Consider the following 26,585-nt stretch of genomic DNA (forward strand, 5'->3'; position numbering starts at 1 on the left):
TGAATCACCCCAGTTCTGTTGTGAAGCAAGAGAGCGCGTTGAGCTTCTGCCACAGCGCTCCAAAAATCAAGACCCCAGCACACCGTGTCCCAGTGAAGCAGCAGCATGATGCATGCAGCATTTGCGTCCCAACACGGCCTGTCAGAGCCGTACCACTGGCATGGCTGAACACCCATTTCCTTGATGCCCTCAATTAAATTCCTCCCGTTCCCTCGCAGTGAAGGCATGCTGATTATACGGTGAAATATGTTGTCATATGCACCCTGCTGGATGCTACTTTTGGACGGACCACCGTCATTCTGGCTGTGAAACTCTGCAAGCACTGAGCGGCGCGGCAGCGTATGGGAGACAGAAGGATATGGGGGAGAGGTTGAGAGGCTTTTAAGCGGGGGGAACAAATAAATAAAAATAATCCGAAGCGAACCAAAAAAAGCCACCCAGCAGCCGAGGCGAAGGGGAGGAGCCGGGCTAGGGGCTTGGCTCTCCCCTGAGCCGTGCTTGGCAGCGCGGCAGCGCTTCGCCAAGTGCCAGCCGGCTCCGGGGGCTGCTCGGCCGTGGGACCACGGCTGCTGCGGACCCCGCCGCCGGGCGGGGCGGGACGGGGCGGGGCCGGGCCGGGCTGTGCTGTGCTGGGCCGGGCCGGGCAGGGCCGTCCCGGCGGCGGGGAAGCGAGGGGGCGCCGCGGGGCAGGTGAGGGCCGGCGCCGCGCCCCGCGGCGGAGCCGGAGAGCGGCGGCTCCGTCCAGGCGCTTCCGGGCGCGGCGGGGAAGGAGGAGGGGTGGGGTGGGTGGAGGGAAGGAGGCAGGCAGGGAGGGAAGGAGGGAGGCCGCCTTTTTTAGGAGGGAGACCCTCCTTCGCGGCCGCCCGCTCGCAGCCATGGCTTTGAAGGAGGCGGGCGGCAGCATCCTGCCCATCAGCGACATGGTGTCGGGGCCGTCGGGCTCGCCGTTCCCCGAGGTGGTGGAGCTGAACGTGGGGGGCCAGGTGTACGTGACGAGGCACTCCACGCTGCTCAGCGTCCCGGACAGCACGCTAGCCACCATGTTCTCGCCCTGCCGGGGCGGCCCGGCGGCGGCCCGCCAGCTGCCCAGGGACAGCCGGGCGCGCTTCTTCATCGACCGCGACGGCTTCCTCTTCAGGTACGTGCTGGATTACCTGCGGGACAAGCAGCTGGCGCTGCCCGAGCACTTCCCCGAGAAGGAGCGGCTCCTGCGGGAAGCCGAGTACTTCCAGCTGGGCGACCTGGTGAAGCTGCTGTCGCCCAAGGTCACCAAGCAGAGCTCGCTCAACGACGAGGGCTGCCAGAGCGACCTGGAGGACAGCAACTCGCAGGGCAGCAGCGACCGGCTGCAACGGGCGGCGCTGGACAAGCGCTCGGGCTTCCTCACCGTGGGCTACCGCGGCTCCTACACCACGGTGCGGGACAACCAGGCGGACGCCAAGTTCCGCCGCGTCGCCCGCATCATGGTGTGCGGCAGGATCGCCCTGGCCAAGGAGGTTTTCGGTGAGACCCTCAACGAGAGCCGCGACCCCGACCGCCCCCCCGAGAAGTACACCTCCCGCTTCTACCTCAAGTTCACCTACCTGGAGCAAGCCTTCGACCGGCTCTCCGAGGCGGGCTTCCACATGGTGGCTTGCAACTCCACCGGCACCGCCGCCTTCATCAACCAGTACAGGGACGACAAGATCTGGAGCAGCTACACCGAGTACATCTTCTTCAGTAAGTGCTGCTCCCGGGGGGGGGGGGGGGGGGGGGGAGTAGGAGTTGCGCGGCGGCGTCCGCTTAAATCTGCCTCCATGCTCCCCTAAATAAAAAACAAAAGGACCTTGCTGCCCCTCCTCCCCCTAAAAAAATACCCTAAAACCACCTTGCTGTCCCGCAGCAACGTCTAGCTGGGGGGAAAATTGGGGCTGCGACCCCTCTTTAAGCATTGTCACTGCCACGGTACTTTGTGTGGGGGGGAGCCGGGGGCTCCCTGATGTCTCCGGAGTGCGGACGGGAGCGGTTTCCCCCCCCCCCCGCGCCCCGTGCCGTGGTCTCCCCCGGGGACATCGCGGCGGGTCCCGGTGCTGGCTGTGCCGCTCCGTGGTGCGGGGACTGCGCCGCTGGAGCTGGGAGAGAGGAAGGGTTTTTAATATTTCATTACCACATCGCCTTCAGCTCTTGTCAGCTGCGGAGTAAGCACGCTGCTGGCAGCGGGTGCGCTCCCGGTGAGGGCAGCGAGGGCAAAGCCACGTCCCGGGGAGCAGGAAGGAGCCTGGCTCCAAGGGAGGAAAAAAAAAACAAATGCATACACAAAAACTCCGTGGTGTGTACACAGCTCTTAAGTAACTCCGCTTGTTGGCTCTGCGCAACCTTAAAGGTTGCGGTTCACTCACAATTAGGAGAATCAAGTGATGGTGAATGCCGGGTTTCTGTCTTGCAAAGTACTCAGCTCTTTGTAGGGCAGGGGTTTGGACTGCTGAAACAGCAGCTGGATGGAAAACACCAGCCCTTGGCAGAGATTAGTCTCTAAAAGGCAGAGGTTAGCCTTAAACCTTATTGGTGTGTTTGGGGAGTTGAGAGAGCCCTGCTGTTCTCCATCCCCTGCCTTGTTCCTCCTGCCTTTGTGTGGTCTCCCGCTGCCTGAGGGCAGGAGGAGCGCTTTAGTCGAGCATCCATCTGCCCCTGGGTGGGATACACGACCCCAAACTCCACCAGGAGTGGGGCTAAACAGAAGCAACCTGTTCTATGTGCAAAACCGGACTTGGGCACAGGATTTAGTAGAGGAGGGAGATGTGAATGGCTTTCTCTTCGGAGGAGAAATTTATTCAATAGTTCACGTTGCTCTATGTTATATAGGTGGTAACCACCCTTTGGTGAACAAACTTCAGTTCTTCAGTCTTCAAAACTATATTAAAACAGCTTTTGAAGATTCATTATGTAACCTATCAAGCTGGTCATATCTGATTAGGAGATGTAAAAACTGAGTTGTTGGAGGAGCTTTACTTTCTTCTGTGCGGAATTAATCTTGTAAAATATGTGTTAATTAATTTTCCTTTCTGAAAAAGAGGGACCTACTAATTTTCAAAACAGTAGAAATTCCTTACTGTTATTATCAAGACTATGAAATAGCCTGTTCTGTTTGCTCAGACATAGATTTTTTTAGGTGCCTAATTATTTGTGGGCATTTGTGATGCTTACAATGTTTTGGATTGTTGTGTGTGTGTTATGATGAGGTGGCTGTATAGAACAGTGCTCTGGTTCAGATCAGCATTCCAAATTAATCCCCAGTGTAATGCCACTGATCTATGTGGAATCATGCCAGGGATGAATTGGATGTTGTACACCATGATTTCTCCTTGATTTTTTTTTTGGCTTCTAGCTTACTGTGTTATAACAAATAAAACAGGTAATTAAATACTTAATTTTATAACTGAAGACTTCATTTTTTTTGCCTAATATTATTATTTTTCCCTACTCCTGGGTACAGACAATGGCTGAACTAAAGTAGGCTTAAAAGAAGGTGAACAAGTTTTAATTTTTGTAGCTTAGTTTTGCATTTGACAAACTTTGCTTAATGTAATTTTATAAATTTCTGTATGATTATATGGTAGACTTTTCCAAAATGTAGCAATGTTGAGACAACTTAAAAAAAAAAGTCACCCAAATGTCAAGAGAAACGAGCAGAGCACAATGCCTGAGGTAATGCTTTAGAGATTATTTTTCTTTTTAACTGACTAAATGTCCAGCTGATGGAGTTCTCTGATAAAACCATGCTTTATAATGGAGGGCTCTGGATGGATTGGGTGCTTTCTGTAGTTTCTGACTCCTGCATAAAGGATGCACTGAAGGGACAGCACACCTTGAAAGCCTGCCCTGCTGCTGTATACCAGGGGGGAGAACGCTGGTCAAGGTTACTGTCTGTGGTCTCTCCAAGACCATTTGCCAGGACTATATTTGCTTATTCACTCACATAAACACAGCTTGGTACATACACATCATGTGCACCTGTGACCAGCAGCTATATTAGTTGTTAGTTTGTAATTCTGTAGCAGCCACACAGGTTTCTCCTGTGGACAACTCTGTGGAAGTTGTCCACAGGACAACTGTGGAAGTGTGGAAGAATACATGAGGATATACACGTTCTAGGCATTGCCTTAGATCAGTTCAGGCTGAATGAGTTTCTTTCTGAGCTACTAAGGAACATCTGAAGGCCAAAGGTGGCCTTTAATCTCTGCTCTGGGAAATGGATTTCAGGTCTGTTTCTAGTGTATCTCTATCTTCTGTATTTTGAATTGAAAAGACCATCTCACTTTTTAAGAAAGTAATTTCCACTTTTTTGAATGTTGTGACAGATGAAATTCACTTTGGGTACTAAACATAATTTAGTTAGTTTTTAGATTGCTTAGTATCCATGGATGGATTATTTGATTCAATTCTGACTCAAGAACCAGTGGTTGTTTGAGATGATGGTTTAGTCTTGGGCAATGTGTCCTGACACATAGAGACAGGCTTTCTTAGTATGCACAATTCTTAACAAAAATAAAATAAAGATTTATTATTTGCTTCCAGTGGTGTGCAAACTATCACCTGTGCAGTGACTGCTTCATTTGTCTCCACAATTACTACATACTGATGGCTCAGTTCTGGAAAGTGCTCAACAGATCTGTTCCATGTATCTATTACAAACTCTCTCTCCTAATGGCCGACAAAATTGGTAGCTTTTAATGTGGTATCAAAAGGGCTCTACTAGAGTGCATCACTTTTCATTTTTTTTTTTCCCCCCAATAGCTCAGCTCTGAGCTATACTTGCTCAGAGCCTGAAGACTAACTAGGGCTATTGAAGTTTACAGACCTTAGCCCATGGGAGAGTGATTTGGTTCTGTTATCACAGTGTGAAATGTGCCTGCAGTTTGGGAAAGAGGCTCAAGCTCTTTTGCTTCGTTAGTTTCAGGCCATCATGTGGACCACTGTTTAGTTAATTACCTGTTGGTGTGCATAGGAGATGGAACTTTTGTGAGGGCTATCTATATGGAGATGGGAAACCAGAAGCAAGGAGACCTTACTTCACATGGCTGCAAACAACTTAGCAGATCCTCCATTAGCAGGTCTCTGTAAGGATTTTGTGTAATTTACATTTTTAAGCTTTTGTCTTTTGTGGTTCATGGTATCTCTTGATACTATTGTGTAATGTAGAATTGCCTGTGCATGCTATTACTGTATTTTTTTTTTCTTCTGTAGAATCTAATTGGTCTTAATGGATTTTACATTTAACATCTGCTACACAATCTGACTTATGGGTGCTGAGAGCATCATGCTCAGCTGGAAGCTATCCACTCTGAATTGACATGCATACTGTAAGAAGACAGTAATATTTCGTGGGAAAAAAAAAATGTATTCTGTTTCAATATCCCTGTTTCATGTGACATTTTGTTTCCGTGTCTCCTATTTTTATTTATAACAGGTGACATTTGCATGAACTTATGGCACTTATTTTACCCTTGGTCATAGCACACAGTGATTACATTGGTTTCTGTGGAAATTGTCATAAACAAGTGATAATAATTTCATAATCAGAAGGGGAATGATCTGTTGGAAGCAATGAAAAAAAGAAAAAGAAAACCACTCACACCCCAAAAAACAAACAAGTAAACAAAATACCACACTGCCACCTCAGTGTTTGCATCTTTTTAATACAGATGAGAAGAAAATAGAAGGTGATGATTGAAACATGGAGGAAAAAACATAGGTAAAATAGTTTGAGATGGTAATTGTTCTGTAAATACCAAATCCAGTTCATCATCCCAGTGGGATACCTAGGGGGTGGTGTGTTGGCAGGTAACCCTAAACTGTTCCGAGGGAACAATGTAAAGAGATCCATCTTGTGGGTGGTTTCTCCGGCAATGCCAAGCTGCTCTTCATCCATCACTATTTATTTGGTAGTGTTTTTGCTACATGGAGTGTGTCTGGGATACTTTTTTTAAACTTCCCTTTTTATGTATAGAATGAATACCTGGAACTTACTAGGCTTAGAAGAGAAAGGAGACTAAACCGAAAGTAAAATAAGGATATTGCTTCTCAGTGGAACGTTAAGGTGGGCTATTTTTTCTGAGCCTGAATTGGAGTCTCAAAGATTTGAGTGGAAATTGTTGGTGGATTTAATCCATCACGTCTCCCTGCATCACAAGTGTGATGTAGGAAAGCTTTAGATTTCTGACAGTATCAGAATCTAGAAATGTTGGTCCTGGTGGTACTATTGTGTGAAGCTCTTTAAAACTTAGAGTGATTCTGTAAGTTGTGACTTTAGAGAATTGACATAAAACTTCAGGATGTTCTGCTTATTAATCCAGTTAACTCTAATATTGTTTAAAAATATATAAGTAATAGTATATGCTTTATCTTGTCATCTTCCAAAATGCACGTCCCTGAACATAAAAGGATGAATCAAAGCATACAGTCATAAATTACTATTATGAGAATATCTTCCTTATGCCACCACTTGACATAGTAGTCCAAATTATTTCACTGAAATTGGTATTCTAATTTCAGTCGTCATTTCAATCTACAGACTCAATTTCAGGGACTGATTTTTTTTTTTTTTTTAAAGATGTGAAATTAAAAAGGAATTAGAACAAATTCTGCTTTTTAATAAATAATGAAAACTAGAGTTTCTCTACAGCTAGTGTATAAAGACACTGCTCTAAAAATAATACTGGGAACTTTTTTGATTTTCTTAAATTCAGATAGAAGTATACAAGACTCTACAATGATTTGTGATTGAACTTGAATCATTATAACACGTTATTCTCTTATTAAAATAAAGTTAAATGTTTAAGTACTGTATAACCACTTTAATGTTTGGAGCTAGGAATTGGGACTCTTGCACAGTATTTTAAAAGTAAAATTGGAGACTGTCAGAGGAAACATCTTCTCCTGGTATTATATACTAGGAACACTACTCGATGAGTAACAGATTCCTTGATACAAGCAGCTATTATTTCTGGTATTTGGAAATGGAAATACACTAGTTTTGATAACTATTCCAGACTTATACTTCTTATGCATTGGGAACAAAGTTATAATGTTGGAGAAGCTGACTTTGCTGGTTCTCTAATATTTTTCAGGAAAACTGCTTCTTGGTGTCAGATCACTTCATGCATTTTCAAGGATTTATGACAGTGGTGCAGGGAAATATTTACATTTTGACAGTGGAATGAGCAAATCGTATCTTATTTGATAGAATTTGTGTACAAAAGTTTTTCATAGTATGCTGTTCCAACATCGTGATTTAAAATTAAAACATTACTGCTAATAAAATATATTTTGAAACATATTTGCTTTCACAGTGTGATATGGCTGGTAATTTCGCTGCTGCTTTTCTCCTTTGCAGCAAATATGGAATTCATTATACTGTTAGAATTTGTGCAGTGTGCAAAAATTCACTGAATGCTGCACAAAGAGGGAGCTCAACAATACTCACGTTATCCTCTTTCTGCTACAGTTCTGCATTTAAACATATTTCCCCAGAAATGAAAAGCCTGTCAGCCAACTCTCAAAGATAAAATGCTATGGGCATGAGGAAAGACTGAAGTGGTTTCTACTAACCTAAGCCTAAGAAGAACACTCTTTGTGGCCTAGTTGAACATCAGCATGACCTGAACAAACCATCCAGAAATAATCAGTCACATTTTGGTGTGTTACCAGCTTAAGAGTGACGTCTTTGTTGAGGCAGGTATCTAGGACAAAGAAGGAAAGAGGTGTGCATCCTTTTAACTCCTGTGGGGTGACCAGGACCCGTGTGGTGCCTGGTACAGCTCCCAGGCAGCACTGCTCTGTGTTCTCTCAGCAGCTAGGCACATCCTGGGTGTCACTGTAGGAAACGTAAATAACATGGCCCTGCTCTGGGCTTCCCTTCATTTTCTATCTCTTAATTGCTCCACTGCCAGAGTCACGTTAAGAAGTCTGTTACAGAATTGAGTTACCCAAGTTCACATTTCCAAGGCTTTTCCATGCTACAGGCTAATTCTTTGGCTGGGGGTTGTTTGACTTGATATAATTGTTGAGGAAAGCTGGAGTCACTATACCAGATAACATCTTAACTTGGCAAGCAGATACTGGTATTTTTGTGTCTGAGGATGACTTTAATTTCTCATCACTAGACTTTTCTTACTTAAAGTGGCAGGAATAGTAATGGCACTCTCAAATCATGGCTCTTAAATTGAGCCACAAGCCCAATGGAAAATCCTTTAAAAAAATTACCTGGCAAAACTTCATTTTTCTTTAGCAAATCAAATGCTTCATGATGGATTTCCTGGGGAGGTTGTTCACTCTAGCTTGATAAAACTGCATGTTCTTTTTGAGGAGAGGTAATTTATATTCTAATTAAAGTTCATATATTAACTAAACGTTAGGAGAAAAAAGTGCTAAATTATCATTCTCAGTAGAGTTTAAGTATGTCTCTTTAAATATTTTGTACTACTTTTTTCTCTTATTTTTAAATCAGTGGTGGCCCTTGCATATTTACCTTTTGCCTCATACACATTAAGGATTGTTCAGTGTTTTTTTATTTTTATTTTTAACCGAAGTGGGATTAGTCATACAAATAGTGTGTGAAACGCACACTTAATTCCTTTCACAACTGCGAGATAGACCTTCACTGGGACTGAGGCACCCAATTGCCTTGCACTAGTCTTTCACATCAAAGTGAAATTCAAATTACATGAGTAATTATTTAGTGTCATAATTGTTTCTAGTACACAAAATCCTGGCAGGAGGCAAGCAATGATGATTTATGATTTTCATGGCACTTGTAAAATAATTGAATGCAGCCATTCAATTTTGGTTGCATTTTATCAGAATGTGGTACCTCAACTTATGTTTGTTACATTTTGACAATTTAGTTTCAGAAGACATTTAAATGAAAGGGTGCATCTAGCTGCAAGCTGTCACTCTATTTATGTAATCACATCTCTAAACATTTTCAGGACTTCACCACACATGTAAATATGACAGTGGTGCCAATGAACGTTTCCTGTTTTTAATGAAGAGATGAATACAATGGTTTAAAAATGTTTAAGCTGGTATGACTTCTGTCTTGTCTTCACAAGGTTGGGAGCAACATATTCACCCATTCTTTACCCTACGGGTGCCAGCCAGGCCATAAAGAGTAGGAGGACTGCTCTCAGCTATGGCTAATACAGTGATTCATTCATCACCGTTTCGCCTGGTCAAAATTCAGTTTTTCTCATTGTTCTCATATGCCTGAACTCTATTGCAGGGGCTCTGAGCAAAGGAAGCACAGAGGAGACGGGAGCCACTGCCTCAAGGGATTGCCACTGCCTCCAGGCGGCTTCTGCTGCCTCTGGGCTGTGTGCTTGTCAAGTTTGCTTTGTAGTGCTCCTGTGTGCTGTGCCCGACCTCTTTTCTGTTTCAATGATATGCACTTAGTGAATAAGGAAAACCAGAATGGATTATAAAATAAAAAAGTAATAGAAATTCCTTTTGAAGGGGATTCTACAACACTTTTACAACACTATGAATAACAGTCCAGAGACAAACAACTCAATCCAAAGTGCAAGTGCATACAGCAAGAGTAACTAATGCATGGAAGTAGATATGCTGCGTGTTTCCTTTCGGGGGAGAAAGAGAGGGATGAAAAACTAAAGAGAAATCAACACAGTCATTATTTTTTATTAATGAAATTAAATATTCCAGGTCTTCACTTAGTATGCATTCAGTCTTACTGTACATAATATATAGAGATGTTCTCTTTGCATTAGCACAAAGATGTGATTCAGAAATGAAATCAGGCAGTATATTTTATTTATTTGTTAAAAACTCCAGAGGTGTTTTGTATCTTTTCTTCTTCATCCTTACTGGGATTTACTCTTTAGTAGTATTAACAAATACTCCCAGAGAGAGAAGAGTTGGTGCTCAGGGACCCTTGTCGCATTTTGTTGTAAACAGACTTCTGCAACTTAGGTTAATAGTGAAATTGTTGTGTATATACATTTTTGAATGTGGATGTTCATAGGTTCTTTCAAGGTTTATAACTACGTAAGTGTATTCCATGGAAGTTATTAATGTGTGCTATCATTCCAGAGGCTTTTAACCAGTAAATATAACCAGTATACCTCTTGGATAACCATGAAGCTTTTTATATTTGTTAAATAATAAGAAATTCATGTCTAAATTCTAATGCAAGCATGTCTATATGCATACGTATGTGTATCATGCATGTACATACATGGTTAATGGTACTCATAGGTGTATAATCTGGCAACATTGTTCATGATTCAAAGGTTTTTCCCCAGCAGAGTTAGCAAGCTCCTTTCTTTATTCAGGTTACTAATGAAATACCCATGTCTATCCTATCCGATGGTTGCAGTTTAAGGTACAAAAGAATTAAAGTGGACATGTGCAGTATGATTTTAAATGCTCAAACACAAGGCATTCTTATCCTTTTGCACAAATAAGCAATTTCCCAGAATAAACGAATTTATTAAGAGGAAGAATTTTATTTTGGAAGATCAGTTCACTTTTCCTTGTCTTGATTTCATTTACTTACTTGGTGGTGGCAAGCTGTATATGAAAAAACCATAAGTGGGCTCAGTGGATACTATGCCACCTAGTAAAAGTAGAATTCTTTTTTTTTTTTTTTTTTTTTCCTCCCTGTCCTGGAGAGATGTAAGAGTCTCTAGGGCTGATTTTCATTTTCTGTTTGACATAAGTGTATCCAGAGGATTTTTATTAAACATTTTCCACATTTGTCTGTTTGCTGCTTACTTGCCTCTTACTTTGCTGATACTTGCCTCTCATCTCAGACTTGCTCATCTTTTTTTCTGTTCGTCTTTTTCTCTCCTCCCCCCGTGCTTTGCTTTTTTCCTTCATCTTTCTGTTTAGCTAATTGCCTCAATTCCACCATTTGCTCCAGAAATGAGGATCTAAAGCTTGCATGCCATTTTCTTACCCTGTTCTGACTAGCCTGGATACAAGTCACACCAAGAGGAAAGTTTGGTAGTGGTATGCACTGGACCGTGTATTTAAACTATTATGCCTATTATTGACAGGACACACAAGTTTACTTTTGTTTTCCAAATATATCTAATTTCAGTGAAAAGAACATGGGCTCAGCTAAATATTTTGAAAGTTTAAATTCACAGTATTTCTAATATCAAAATGCCAAAGAGAAATCTACTTATTCCTTCCTAACTGTGCTCCATAATAGCTGAATTAGAGCATGAATGTAACTTGGAGAGTCTGTGAAGTATATGCATTATTTGACCCTTTGTAAGTATAATAAAAAAAAAAAAAAGGGTGGTGCCAATATTTGTATATAGTGAAATATATTTTAAGGATGATCTTAAAGAGGTCCAGAATTGCATATATACCCATTATATAAATAAAAAGGTAAGATACAGTTTTTTTCAATGTTTTCATAACTTAAAAAGTTTATTACAAGATGTTTTTGTTTTTTCCTGCCTATTAATCAAATCCCCTCTAAAACCACCATACCAGCAAAACTTCCGGAGTAATGATAAATATCTGTTATATTTAAATAGAAGTATTCTGTAATGCTTGTGGTCTTTAATCCAAGGTTCTTTCATTCTCATTGGAATTCATGAATACTAAATAATATGAAAAGAAACTACAAAAGTGTTAGAAGGCAGATAAAGTAAGTCTGGAAAATTTATCAGGGTTGTCTTTCTCCACTGTATTGTCTACACATTAAAGCTAGAAAACATTCTCTGCTAGTCTTTCTTAATAAAGACATTTTATTTCCCTTTTTCTTAAGTCACCCATTTATAGCCAGTAACTTCTCAGTATTGTTGTTTGCAGACAGCTGTTGCTATTTATGTTGTTAATGCCTACTGTGGCTTTTTAGTTGATCAGAAACAAAGTGGAGGCATGGCTGGTCTTGCCTTTTCACCTATTTTTGTCTCTTTCCAGTGTTTAGGAATAAAAATATCACTCATTCCATCCTTCTAAAAATAACTGCACGCAATCTTGTAAGAGGGAGGGTGATCAATATTACTGAAGCTACTTGGACTTCACGAAAAAATATCAAAACAATTCAGCTATATATGATGCAAGATAGAATAGGACAGTTGCTTAAGTAAGGTTGGATATGTCCTCTTGTTTCCAAATTTCTGGCATCAAACCCCCCACCTTCCTTTTTAATTGGCATCCATTCTTAGAACCAGTTCTTGAGAGCAGGAACTGTCAGTATCTGTGTATGGACATATGCCTTGTCATATTAAAACAATAACAAAAAACATGAAAGGAATATAACTATGAGCACTAATTTGTAATCCTGCTTGCATTTTTTCCTTTCTAATACCTGTAGAGTTTAATTTTTTTATGTTAACAATTCCTTAGAAAGCTACACATAGCTGCTACTTGTTTCAGTTTTGCCATAACTCAAACATCAATTTCTGACCATTTTCTTTTTTTTCATATGAAATCTTTTCATGCTGTCAGTTTGTCTCTGGGGATGTAATCAATGAATATAACATTTCTAAATGTTATAGACAATGATAGACAAAATGTATATCCTTAAGCTACCATCCCTCCCCTCCAAAAATTGAGGGTAACAGATAACAATATCTGTAAGCTTTAGAATAATGCTGTAACTCCTTAGATAAAAGATACAAACTTTTCAGAAATTTATGGGTTATTTAGTATGTGACATTTTGAGTACTGATTGAATTTTTGTTTTATCCCATAACCTGCCAAGATTATATATATTCATATGATCATTAGACATCAGCCTGGCCTCCAGTCATAACAACACTCACATTTTCACTCACACCCTTTCATTACTTGCATTTTCCACCTGCAATGGAAGTAGTTTGGTGTCTAAATTGGTGAAATTATGCCCCTAAATAACTGCATCTGTGATCACATTTAATTAACAGGAAGAAGAAGGCACTTGCTGTAGAAGAGATTAGGGTAAATGCTGCCTGTCTAATCACATCCCTGGTGGCTGAGCTCTGGCAGTGCTTTATTCCTAAATCCTCTTGCTGTGGAGGTGATGAATAAAGCCTGCGTGGTCTGTGCAAGTACATGTTTGGGTCTATTCAGAGGTTTTATTTTTTTTTTTGTCTGAGGGATGTGACATATTAGGGGCGAGCTGAATGTGGGTCAGTGCTGCCAAAAATATGTGGGGGCCTCTCGGTGTCTTTGGCTAGATGGGCTGAGCAGGGCTGTAGGCCTGGGGCCCAGGGCTGGGCTCTGGGGACATGGAACCTGTCCTTGCTGTGGCCTTGCTGGGGGTCCTGGACCTGATAGGGGATTCTGGCCTGTGCAGGAGACCGATGTGGGTGGCCAGGGTCCTTAAAGCCAGGCCTGGCAGCAGTGGGTGGAAAAAAATTGCAATTGTCTGCTTTCTGGGACTACAAGCAGAGAATCCAAGAGCTGTGTCCTCCGAGGACTCATGGCAGGCCACCATCACGGCATTGCTTCAGAGCCTTGAAATCCCAGGGCAGTGATTCTTTTTTTTTTTTTTTTTCCTTCCTCCATTCAATTTCATGAACTTCTTATGACACAAAATAAATGAGAAATAACTCCTTCAGTTACACATGAAAAGCAATGGTTTCTGGTCAAAGACACCAGGAAGGCAAGAGTTATACCTAGCAAATGTTTATTCAGTGACGAAGCGCGTTATTTGAGTTTCTTCAATGGTGCTGCTGAAATGGTGATCTTCACCATTCATCTATTGGTGATCTTCACCATCATCTATTTAATAGTGATCTTCAGTTTTGTAAGGTTGATCCAAATATTCTTTACATTTGGGTACAAAATATGGAGTAGAAAAGAAAGGCTTGTGTTATAAGTAACCTGGAAACAAAACACCTAGGAAAAAAAATATTTGCTTTTTAGACTTACGTAAAAGCTCTTGATTTTTAATTAGTATTGACAAAGTGACTGCACGCAAGCCTGTCTATGTTGTCACACTTAAGATGCATGAAATGTTTAAAGGAGCTTGGGGGGTTGCTTAGCTGCATTTTCTGAAAACAGTAAAAATACTCTGAAGTTTCAGAAGATGCACTTTTTAAATCTTTAATACATCTTTTTGGAAACAGTTATCTTCTTTTAATCAATATTGAGGCTACTAGCAACAACAGATATCCTTTTTAATGAACCATATAATTAATCACATTTGAGAATAGCATGAGTCTAAAATTGAGTTCCAAATCAATGCATGTGGTCTTGAATATATTTTCTGAAAATTCAGAAAAGTTCAGGGAGAATTTGCATCTGCACCTTGAGTACCAGTCAAACAATAGGAACAGAAGAACTGAAGTTTATGTTGCTGGTTTAGAAAAAAACATACTTGTTTGACTTCTTTATCCTGTGGTTATATCAGAGGTTTAGCAATACAGAAATTGACATTTTTACCAAAATTTACCTTTTTTAGTTTTCAGTGTTTACCTCTCAGTCATTATTTTGCTCAATTAAATCAGTTTATAGCAGCGGTACATATAACAGCAATAGTAGTAAAAGCTATTTACTACTATCAAGTAGTTGTATAGTAAAGCTATTGCAAGTTACTGGGTAATTACTGGTTGTTCAGAATGGGTTGCCATAATTGCTGTCCAAGAAGGTATGTGGTGTTAGACTATGGATCAGTAAATTATGACTATTCCGTATTACTTGTAGCAGCTGTGTAACACTCAGTTTTCTTAATAGACTTATAAGTTCCTTGATAGAAGGAAAAAGTCTCCTGCATTAAGGCATTCAGGCATTGGAATAGGCTGTGCCTTGATGCTGTGTATGTTGGGCATCCTTGGAGGTTTTCAAGACTCAACAAGATCAAGTTCTGCTAACCTGGTGTGGCCTCATAGATGCCAGACCTTTCTTTTTGCTTTGAGTTTTGAGCAGAATGTTGGATTAGAGATTGCCTCAATTACCCTGTGATTCTGTGCTAGGTGTTTTAACTTAGTATTGGAACTGCTTCAGGTAAATGAAGTAGATTATAGAGAGCTTTAAATTCTGACTGCTCCAAATGTCACGAGGTTCAAAATCTGAACTTAACATTATCATTTTACTTACTTTTTTGTATCTTACCTCTAGTCCGAACTGAAACAAATACTCCAGGAAAATGTTTTTTACAGGACTTTCTGACTTAAATTCAAAACCATAGAATGTTGAACAGGCCACATATAAGAAAGTACCTTACACAAATTTTACAAAATTAATGTTGGATGTTACTATGGTAGTTGATCACCTTTTGCTTGAAGAAAGATGTGTTAAGAAAATATAGTAAATCACTACTGTTTAAATCTCTAACCATTTTCAATTGCAATTCTTGAAAAAAAAAATGTGACAGATCACTTTGGATTTCTTTGGGATTTTCCTTACTTTTATATTTTTGATTGGTGTTTGGTTTCTTTAGTGTGACATACTTTTGCCTCTGTATTTTTCCCCAGCACAGCTTGAGTCAATTTGCATAGTAACTGAAAATATGCTGAGCAGATTTTTTTTGGTAGTTTGGAAAACTTAAGAAACAAATCATAAAGCAAACATGAACCATGCTGAATTACTTTTTAGTGATTCTCCTGGATTTATATTAATCTATCTGTAAGTACTGATTCATTAATTCATACCTTCATCCTAAGATATGCCTGATCTATAGTGGATTTCTAAAGCTATCCAGGGCCTAATAGGGAAGTGTCACAAACCTCACTGGGGGAATAACTGTTTTGCTTTTTGTAGTGTTGTATTTGTGATTTTGTATTCCAGTGGCTAGAAAGTCTTTTTTTTTTTTTTTTTTTTTTTTTTTTTTTTTATCATTATGTCTGATTTACCACCATGACAAACTAACAAACTGTGAAGAAAAAAGAAGATGCTTTAGAACTTTTTCCCTTTTATTGATGTTTAAAGGCTTCATGTCCACCATATTGTGATGCATTGTGGTGCATCTTCAATAAAATGCTAAGATGCTACCAAAAAAATGTTGTCATGATACAGTTTTTTGCCTTACAAGTTATATTGAGTTTAAATGTGTGTATTTTTAAGTTGTTTTTAATTATGCAAATAATTAATGCAAAAGGAAAAAGTCTTGATTGTGTACAGTCTATGATAAAAGAAGAAATTTATTATGGGTTTCTCCTGCTGTTATTTCATCTGCTGTAGTACACCTAGAAGAAACTGCTAGACATTCAAAACTATGAGCTCCATTTTCTTCTTTCCATAAGCAAAGAACTGACTTCTGTCTAGGATAGGACAATTCTACATATAGACCAGTTGTTCATGATAGCAGAGAGGGAAGGAAGGGTTCCTGAGGAAGAGCAGCCATGAGGTTTTGGTAGATCCTTTCTGTGCCTAAGTTGGTGTTATGTCATAGATGCAGTGAGCCATGGAGTTTAACCTCTCAGTGATTTGCGTGGGCTGACTTTGTCATTTCAGGACTTTTTAGGCTCATCTCTGGATGAGTTTAATTGATCTCATTACTCTGTTTATGTCTGTCATCCTTTCTTCCTGGAGGAAGAAAACCTGGAGGGGCAGATAATTGCTTTTTATTTTAAAGATAAAAGCCTTTCATTTATGCATGATCATGCGAGTGAGGAGCTTAGTGTCTGTTGATGCTATGACCTCTTTTCAGTACTCTTTCTACCTTTATTTGTGTATTACCATTGAAACTACAGTAACAAATTATCAATGCAGTATTTCCAAATATTTCTTAAATCTGATGTCATAACCTTAAATCTATATATCTTATATTGTATGTATATTTAACTATCTATAAATGTTTAAAGAAAAGGCATTAGCTAGATGTGATACCCTGGCTCAGTACTCTGAGTCATATTGTGGCGGTTTGGGAGGAATATAAATAAAGTACTTTACGAAAAGTATTTTCCCTTATAAAATTATTGACAGGAGTTAAATTCTTGACAAGATACTTTGCTTTTTTTCTTTTTATTAACATTTAAGAAGTAGATAGCTGCACCAGTATGTTTCAGGATGTTATTGCCATATCATATATGCCTGTTATTTTTTCATACATTTTTAAATAGTCAAACAAATATCTCATTGATCCTTCATGATTATTAGAATGTTTAATGTTGAAATAATTTCTTTTACAGTATGACTTGTAACACAAAAGAATTCCTAAATAATTTTGCATAAACTAAGAACTATTTGTTTCATCTGGGGAGAAAGCTTCTTGAAGGCTTTGCATTTAGTTCAGTTTATATTTATATATAAATTGTATGAAAATACAGTTATTGATTTCAGCAATCATTGTATGTAGTGCTAAATCCTGCATCAAATAAAAATATATTATCAATTATAGAAGATTGTGCTAAAGTAATTATGCTTTTTATAATTCTTCTTTCTGATTTCTACTTTTATACAGGATTTTCTATCCACTTATTTCTCTTTTAATATTATAACATTTGATAGGAAAATAGTGTCACTGGCACATAAATACATTTTCTCTTTTCTCTCCTCCAAATTAACAGTATTTCAAAAATACTGTTAAAAAAAAGTGACAATACTGACAAAAAAAGTGACTACATTTTAATCAAGATGCAGAAACTAGCTATGTGGACTCTAAGAGACATTGGTTCAGCCTGGATTCAAAGCAGGATTTTCTTGTGGTGGGGATGATAAGAAATATCTGTGCCAGTAAAATAACTCTGTCATTGTATAGTTTGGGAAAGAGGCAGAATGCAGTGTTGCTTGAGTAATTCTTGATAAGCAGAGTGGTAACATAGAGGTTATAGCAAGTTACAGAAATAAGAAACAATTTATGATAATCAGTCTTTATAAAAAATCTGCAGTCTTTGTAAAATTATATGCCATATGCTATTGGTTTATATCATTTGTACATAACTTCATCAGTGCAAATTTGGTCCAAGTAAAACAGGTCAGGTCCTTTGTGTGTCCATTGAGCAATTGTAGATAATTGCACAGGATGCAAAACAACAAAAACTTGGGGCTGTATTGAGAGAAATCTTCTTGAAACATATGAGAAGATCTTCAGCTGATGAAGAGACGAAACTGAAGAGTCCCTGATCTCTCCTTGTGCAGTCCATCTGTTAAGATGCAGTGCTTTTCATAGACCGTGAGTTAGAGAATAAAGCCTTGAAATTGTCTGTTCTGAAATTAAGTTTGTGCTAATTAAGAAAAAGCTCTTTTACCAAAAAATTATTGGTGTTAAATACTGTAGAATTTTATTTTTAGCTTTACAAAATCACTTCAAATGAGGCTACAGGGATGAAGACCTCTGATGAACCTGTCTGCCCTGACACAGTACAATCTAATGGAAGCCATTGCAGTCTGTCAAGTCAAGCAGTTTTCTATAAAAGGCAGGATTTATATATATATATATATATATTTAAAGAAGAGTGACTAATAGTATGAATTGAATGTTTTATATAGGTTCAAAACATTTGGTGGAACCTGAGAGCATTTCATCTACCATGTTGCTGAACCTTTTTTTTTTTTTTGCTTTGTTTTTGTTATATTGATTTTACACACTAGATGGCAGTGCATTAGCACTAGTGCATGATAGGGGAATTGATTTAATTTATCCAGGGGGAAACAAATGCTTCTATTTCTTGCTTCCTTATACATACATAGCTGAAAGAATTGCAGAGGAGACTGGATTACAATCAGCCACATATGGGTGTGCAAAGGAAGATGCAAATTATTTCCCCTCTTCTGTTGTATAAAAGCCAATCCATTCAAACTGATTGAACTAGGCTTGCATTGGCTGTAGGTGGGATGAACCAGATCTCTCTCTCTGTGCTGTCCCTAAAGAATTGCATCCATAGGAACTTCAGACGAAGCATTTTATTGAGTTAGAACTGAGAATACATCCAGACTCAGAGCAGATTGCCTCACAGTTTTGAGCCATGTGTTGTCTACACTGAGAAGTCAGGGAGAGAAAAAAAAACACAGCTTCCTTCTCTTTCCAAGAAAACCAGGTGGGGATGGAGAGCAGAGGGAGATGACTGGGGTGGGGGGGGGGGGGGAAGGGAAGGTAGTTCCTAGGTATGGCCTTAGCCATACCACCCAATTTAGAGAATCCAAAGGCAGGGACGGGGAGAATGAAAAAGTGCCCACTGTAGGAGAAGGTCAGATTTGAGACCATTTGAAGAACCTGAAGGTGCCCAAGCCCATGGGATGAGATGCACCCAAAAGTCCTGAGGGAACTAGAGATGAAATTGCTAAACCACTATCCATCGTATTTGAGAAGTTCTGTCAGTCCAATGAAGTTCCCACTGTTTGGAAATAGAGAAACAACACCCATTTTTATAAAGGGGGGAAAATAAAAGGAAGACCTGGAAAACTACAGACCAGTCACTCTCAACTATGTGCCTGGCAAGGTCATGGAGCAAATATTCCTGGAAACTGTGCAAAGTGATATGGAAAATAAGGAGGTGATTGGTGATAGACAACATGGCTTCACTAAGGGCAGATCATGCAAGACAAATCTGGTGGCCTTCTACAACAGGCTTACAGTGTTGGTGGATAAGAAAAGTGAGACTGATGTCATCTACCTGGACTTGTGCAAAGTCACTTTGACACGGTCTGGCGTGACATCCTTGTCCCTGAACTGGAGAGACCTGGATTTGATGGGTGGACCACTTGGTGGGCAAGGAATTGGCTGGATGGTCGCACTCAGAGAGAAATCTAAAAGCAGGAAGCTTGGAGTTGAAATTTAACTTGAAATTAAGATACAATGCTTGAAATTTATGGGCGAGGGGCTTAAAAACGTAAGGTTATTAAAAACCAGATCCCTCAAAAAACAAAAACAAAAACACTACAACCCTTGTCTCTCATTTTTGATCCTCCTGTGTAAGAACACTAGGATTATGAAAAACGGCAAATATGAATAGACTGCAGTTTAAAAAGTCACATGCAGTACCAGGAGAAATTAAACACTTTAAAAGAAAAGTAGCAGTTGAAAGAAAAAATAGGTTTGATGCAGGAATAACTGATTGTATGAAAAAGAATTGGAAAAAAGAGGGCATAAAAGAGACTGAAAAAAAGTTATCAGGAAGTCAGGAGCTACCAAAGAAATAACTTTCTCAATGTGGATTTCCTGAAGAGTCTCTTCATGGTGGGGTTTGCTCAGAAATAAGATCATTGTTTCAAGTTTCATTCAAATTTATACTTAAAGGAGATAAATTTGCTGCACCACCTTTATCTTGCTCACTGGGGTTAAGCATTTTAAAATCAGGAAAGTTTTTGCCTGGGGCTGGGAAGACTACTGCCATGAATATATTTTCTTAAAGAAAATTTAACTAAAGTTGGTGTCTCCTGGGACCTCAACGCATGCAGCTTCTGCCTTATTTATTTGGATTTATTTTTTTGCAACATCCCTACTGAATGAGCTGGATAAAAACGAATTGAAATGCAGGAAAACAAATTTTCTCTCAGTGGTTTTTACTAGGTCTGCCACACGAGCTGAAATTTCATTAATACTGCTGGCAGGAAAGCCAAAGGAATGTTTGCCTATCTTCTACCATGATGTTCACAGAAACTTTATCTTTTAGCAAATGTGCTGCTGTTACTTGCTGTAATTTTTTGTAGTTCACAGAAAGCAGTAGTCCTGCCTATAATTTATTACATAATTCTGCCAGAAGATGCAGATGGCTTGCTATAAAAATGCAGCTCAAATTGTATTTGACTTAAACTATTCTCTATTTGTTAGGAAAAGCAACAAATGGTGTTATGTCAGAATTTGTCAGGAACTTTGTGCTAGAAAGTGAGCCTAATTCTTAGGACAATTATGTGGGAGGTAGAAGTTGCCAGTTCTTTAAATCAGAGAGAACAAATGACTGAATATAGACCTCCCACCTCTGACTTTTCTAATCATCAGGTTAGGTTGTCAAGAAAAATACCTACTCACTTTGCAACATTTTTTTTTTTTTTTCTGAATTCAAATATAAAAGTGGTGCCTTGAAGATTTATATAAAACAGAAACTTGTTTTCCAATTAGGCTTCTTCTTCCCATCAGGAGGAGACATGGCACAGAGCTGTTGGAGGAAAAATGTCTGAGATATTTTAAGGAAAAAAAATAATATCTATGCAATCAATATTTATAAAAGTCAATATTTGTTTATATGAACAGTATTATGCAGAATTTTAAAATGGGGGGAATTATTGCTGCTGCTGCTGTTGTTTTTTATGTTCTTTTTTTTTTTTTTTTTTTTTTTTTCCCCAAACATCTTGTAGTCAGATGATGAATTTGGATTTTCTTTCTGATACAGATCTTTGGGAAGTCTGAAAAAAAGAAGTCGGAGAGTAGGTGAACTACTCCCAGACTTTGTCTTCCTTTCAGTCTTTTGTTGTGAGCACACAGTTTCACATACTGGATGATACATGGTAGCCAGAGATAGAGGGTCCCTCTGTGTACCCCTCTGCTAGAATTTCCTTAATGTTAACATAATTGAATTTTCAGAGGCTCTGATAACCAAGCTAGGTACTATGCAGATCAAAATCGAGCTTAAAAAGAAGAAAGATAAATTGTAAATATTCAATGTAAGTAGCAAGGATATGTAACATCTACTTTATTTTAAAAATAATTAGAGAGTCTCATTAGAATCTGTTTATCTCATCAGTAGATTTGTAGCCATTCTCATGGTTTTTAACAGCAATGTTAAGCATTTGGAGAAGAAGCAGCAATCTTTGTGTTCAGGCAATCCATGAGCATCTTGCTCTAATAGCAGATTTTTATCTTGCTCATATGGCAGTTCTGATTAGATCTGAAGAACAAATGAATGACAGGATTCTTCAAACCACACAAATGACTTGTCTTTACTCATATCTGTGATTTATTTGTAAACGGTTTGCTCACAAGAATCAGGCTTTGAAAGCAGAAGTAATACACATTTGTTAAATTTGCACACCCATAATCCAAGCTTTATTTCCTCAAAAAGGCAATGTACTCTTCCAGACTATTTTCTTGGGTTTGCTGTGGCTGTGTTTTTGAAAAACAAAACAAAATGTCACACCCATCCAGTTTTGATAATCTTGACATTCATGAAGAACACATTAATTATGGGTTCCTACTACTTCTTTCCCTCCCCAGTGTTTTGCTTGCCTCCTCCTGGATCTGAAATGTCACCTCCACACGGAGTTATTACTGTTGCTACATTCACGTTAGCATTCCTTGTGATGGCTTTTATGTCATCCAATTGCTTACCAGTCGAGTTCTGCAGATTACACTTGAATTACTCTAAACATCATCTGGGAGATATCCTTCCAACTCATTGGATCTGGGTAAAGCATCCTATCATAAATTAAATTTTGAATGGCTTTTCCTGTCACAGATACTCCTGCAAAATATTCATTATGCACTCCTGTTGTCTTCCTGATTTCTGCCTTAACTGTTACTTCCCATGGTCATATTCTGTTCCACAGTGGTGTAAGTTCTTGGGGTGGCATAGTAGAGATAAAGAGGTTTGTATTTTCTTTGTAAAATGTCATGATTCCTTATTCTTTCTTTCAATTCATGTTTTAAAATGGAGGCTGAAATACATGATCTCGCTGTTTAATCCTTCCTTTTTTTATTTCTTCATGAGTAAAGTTCTGCAACACACTCAAAGTCCTTTGCTTCCATTCACTACTTTTGGTTTCTGCTTTAGATTCAAGTCTTCAGTCCAGCTGAAAAGCCAAGTTGTGGCTGCCCTTATAGCATAAAAAGTAAAACTTTCTGCATTTTTATTTATTATTACAGAAAAAAAAAATAAAATAAAAGCTGTTACAATATTTGTCTGGTTTTCTCCATGTTGTTGTTTATTGCAGTTACTTTCTGCCTCACTTCATATAAAAGCAGCAAAGGTAGAGAGGTAGATTTATGTCCTTCCCAGTTAGAGGCAATAAACTTACAAAATTGAAATAAAATAATTTGTGCTAATATTGCTATGCAATTATGTAATGAATTTTCTTATTGGAAAAAATCCCTAAAAATTAATGGGAAAATGGCTAATTTTATCCAACTTGAAAAATATTTAAGAAAACACAGAAAACATCTGTCCTAAAAATTCACGCTCAGTTATTTTTATTCCCCATCCTGTATTCTGTGGACTTGATTTTCAGGCTTTAGATGTGCAACTTTAGCATTACCTCATTGTCATGTTAACTTTGTGAAACTTAATGTTGAACTGAGTTTTTATGGAAAACAATATTTTCTTCAAAGACAACAAGAGAATCACAAGCCATTAAAATTCAAGAGGAATTCTTTGAGAGGAAAAGGAAGATCATATTCAATCATGCCATGTGTTAAGAAGTCAGCAACAAAAGACAGGATATTTATGATGTGATGATCACAGTGCTGTATACAGACAGGAGGCAAAAACAGAACTGGCATTTTAATTTAAATATCCAGAATTGTTGGTCCCGAGGATACTAAGTATCACTATTAAAATTATTCTTTCTTTTAGTTCACAATTGTAGTGCTGACAGCTTTCAGTCTGGGATGCTACACTGGAGGCTTGCCAGCCTGTTGGAAATTGCTGCCCACCACAGGGCCTTCGCTTCTGACTTCCAGAGGGGGCAGCTTGTGCCAGTGCTGTTTTTCCTTGGACTGGCTTGGGAAAGCCAAGTTTGTCACAGCAGGAAGGGAGCTGAGATGCTTCAAAGACATGGGAAACTGAGAATGAGGACAGAAGTATTTGGGAGAGACCTTTTCCATTTTCTTTTCACAGTGGCTAAATAAAGCTTATTTAATCAAACAGTAATACAAACCCCAGAACATGATGTGTTCACATGTATGTTCCTCTTGGACTTTGTGGATATGCCTAATATTTTGTCATTTGTGTTCTTAGTGTACCTGCTTTATTATTTGACATTTAAAGAATCAGTTGAAACAAATTTTGCAAAATAGAATATCTGCCCTAAAACCTTCAATCCATACCTTTTAGTGCTAATAACTGTTTATTTACTCTGTCAGAAACCAGTTGAAAATCCCTCAGAGCAGCTCCATGTTTCTGTATGACACAATGAAGAATGAAATAACATGGGGAAATTAGATTTTTTTCTAAGTCACATCACATTTTTCCATCTGTTTGTAAAGGATGTATCATATATTGATCCTCCTATCTGTTTGCATTTTTTAAATCACTGGGGAGTGGTGGGGTTGTTCATTTTTTTTTTTTTGAAGTATTTACCAAAAAATCTTTAGACAGAGGTTGCCGATTCACTGGTCTGGCTAGCTTCACCCTGTGTTTGTGATTCTCCTTTTCTTGACTGGAGTTTTTTTTTTTTTTTATGGAGTATAATTTTTGTCAAATGAAATGTTACCTCACGCCTCCTTTCAGCTTACAAATGGTTTTAAGCACTTATAAGAACTTTGAAACTTTTTAACTAATGGAAATGGACTCTCTGAAAATAAAAATAATGTTAGATTTCCATAGTTCTGTGTATAGAACACTTGCAAAAGTTTGATTTTGTTATGTGGTTCTGTTGTATGGTATGAACAGATCCGTTTGGCATCATGAGTTATGCTTTGCATTTCTCTGGGTCCTGGCTCATACCGGCAATATGAACAGCAGTCAGCATGACTACAGATGAAGGCAGAAGTGTTCAGTGGCAATCTGTGTAGACGATTTAACTTCTCATTGTCTTGAAAGTTTTATTCATCTGTTGTATTTATAGGGTGGAAGAGCTTAGGGAAGATAGTTGCAGCATTTAGCTTCATTTTGTTACAGAACTTTTATGAAAAACATGTAATAAAACATGAAAATCCTATATTTTAATTAGCACTGCATGCCTTTGTGTTATGAAATTGCCAAAATTGCCTGTTTTGTAGCATTGTACACCTCGTTGTTTTGTTCTCTGAAAAGCAATACCTGTGTGGCAGATGTAATTCCTGTAATACTGCAGTGGACCCCAAAATACAAATTCTTAACACTTAAGCAGTTCTGCTGAGGAAGAGTAGGAAGGATTGTATCCAGCTAAGGTCCAGTGAGGAACTGGTTACAGTCTGATGTGTTTTCACATAGGTTAAAGCATATGTAAATTAATATAATACAGTAATAATTTTATTTCTGTGAGCTGATGGCAATCATTCTGCTATGGTCTGCAGAAATTAGATATTCTCAGTTCTTTCTAGCACAGCTGTGTGGGAGATGAATGACAGCACCTTTGTTTCCTCTGTTCACAGTCAGCCTTCCTTCCTGCAAAGCTCTTAGCAGTCACTCTGAGAAGTGCACCTAAATTCTTTTATGTAATCCAGTGTGTACATTTGTAAGAAAGGTATGGTAACCCAAATCTCATCAATAAAGAACAAAATATAATTATAAATCAAATATCACTGAGAATCAGATGAGGTGAATTATCTGTCTCTCAATCCTTATTTAGGAATATGTTCTGCATTTTAAGGCAAAGGATAAAGATAAAACAGATTTCCTCCAGCAAGCTATTGAGACAACAGAGCAAATAGCTTTGTTATTGTAACTTTCAGCTACATTGGTTGGTTTGTAGGAAAGTAAGCCAAAAGCCTGGACGTGGCATTGCAGATGCTCAGGTCCAGCCCCTTGCCTCAATAAATAAGCCTATGTAGTCCTGTTAGTATGTCTGTGTCAATTTAAAGCCTATCACTTTGTCCAGTGTCAATACTTTAGTTGGCTAGAAGCCACCTTAAAATGTCCAGCCTTACCTCTACCCAGAATCAGTTTATTCTTTTTGTGATTTGCTCTTATTTGCTGATAGTTCACATAGGCCTTCTTGTCCGTTCTAGGAACAGCTGTATTCTTTCTGTGTTTGTTTGCTAACACGATCAAGGTATGATTTTGTTGTGTACTCTTATTTGATAGTGTTACCACTCCTCTGATTTTCCCAGTGCCTTTATTTTCTGCATCTGAGCCTCAGGGGGAAAAAAAAGAGTTAGAATTGTATAGAATACATCCAATGAGATTTTATAATTATTGCAGCATTTACATATTTTAGAATAAAGTATTTTTTTCACAAAGACTTTTTTTTCCTCAAACAGATACTAGTTTGCTCTTTGAAATTTACGTATAAGTTGCTTTTAAAACTCTGAATACTGCAAAACAAAAATCCTCACAATGTGCCCATCATAATTAAGTGTTATTAGTTAAACATCAGAGACAGAATCAGCAATTTTCAAATTTTGCCTGCAGCATTCGTTTTTCCTTTGGAAAACTCTGTTTTTCCATTTTTGAGTTTTTCAGTGCACTTGCATCTCAGGTGTTAATAGAAGGGAAGAAGAGCTGTGATGAATGCCAAAGTGAGCTATGGTTAAAATTAAGCTTAGAAAGAAATAACATAACATTTAGTTGCGTTTGTCACCACTCGCTATTGGAAAATATCTTGTTATGAAAATCTCATGATAAGTACAGTTTATTTTTTTTTCAAGAGAATTCCTTGATTATGCAAGTAGCAATAATCTGGAAATTGAGTAGAGTAGTCTACTGCACTTCTACATTGTATTTGATTTCAGTCTGTTGCAAAATGATGTTCGTTGTCTGATGTTTTTGTGGTTTAAAAGGTATAGAAGTGGTCTGTTAGGATTGGTGATGTTCAAAAGTGGAATAAATAGCCATGTCAGACTTTTCACCCTTTCCAATTCAAAACAGCGTTGTTTCTTGTATTTTAGAAGCGTAGAAAATGCTTAGGATTAT

General features: G+C 38.7%; 1 protein-coding gene across 2 annotated transcripts in view; it reads left to right on the plus strand.

Annotated features, from left to right (window-relative positions):
• Positions 1 to 778: 778 nt before the first annotated feature.
• Positions 779 to 26,585, plus strand: part of KCTD8 (potassium channel tetramerization domain containing 8) — an 85,858-nt gene continuing 60,051 nt past the window's right edge. The window contains exons 1-2 of one of the 2 annotated variants that reach the window (XM_035325201.1): positions 779 to 1,719; positions 5,224 to 5,615. In XM_035325201.1, the coding sequence (XP_035181092.1) occupies positions 876 to 1,719; positions 5,224 to 5,240 (861 nt within the window). In that variant the 5' untranslated portion in view covers positions 779 to 875 and the 3' untranslated portion in view covers positions 5,241 to 5,615. Of the gene's footprint in view, positions 1,720 to 5,223; positions 5,616 to 26,585 lie in introns of those variants that run through there. The other variant, XM_035325200.1, reaches the window with a different exon arrangement.

This window comes from Oxyura jamaicensis, chromosome 4 (assembly GCF_011077185.1).
Source record: "Oxyura jamaicensis isolate SHBP4307 breed ruddy duck chromosome 4, BPBGC_Ojam_1.0, whole genome shotgun sequence".
Lineage (NCBI taxonomy): Eukaryota > Metazoa > Chordata > Aves > Anseriformes > Anatidae > Oxyura > Oxyura jamaicensis.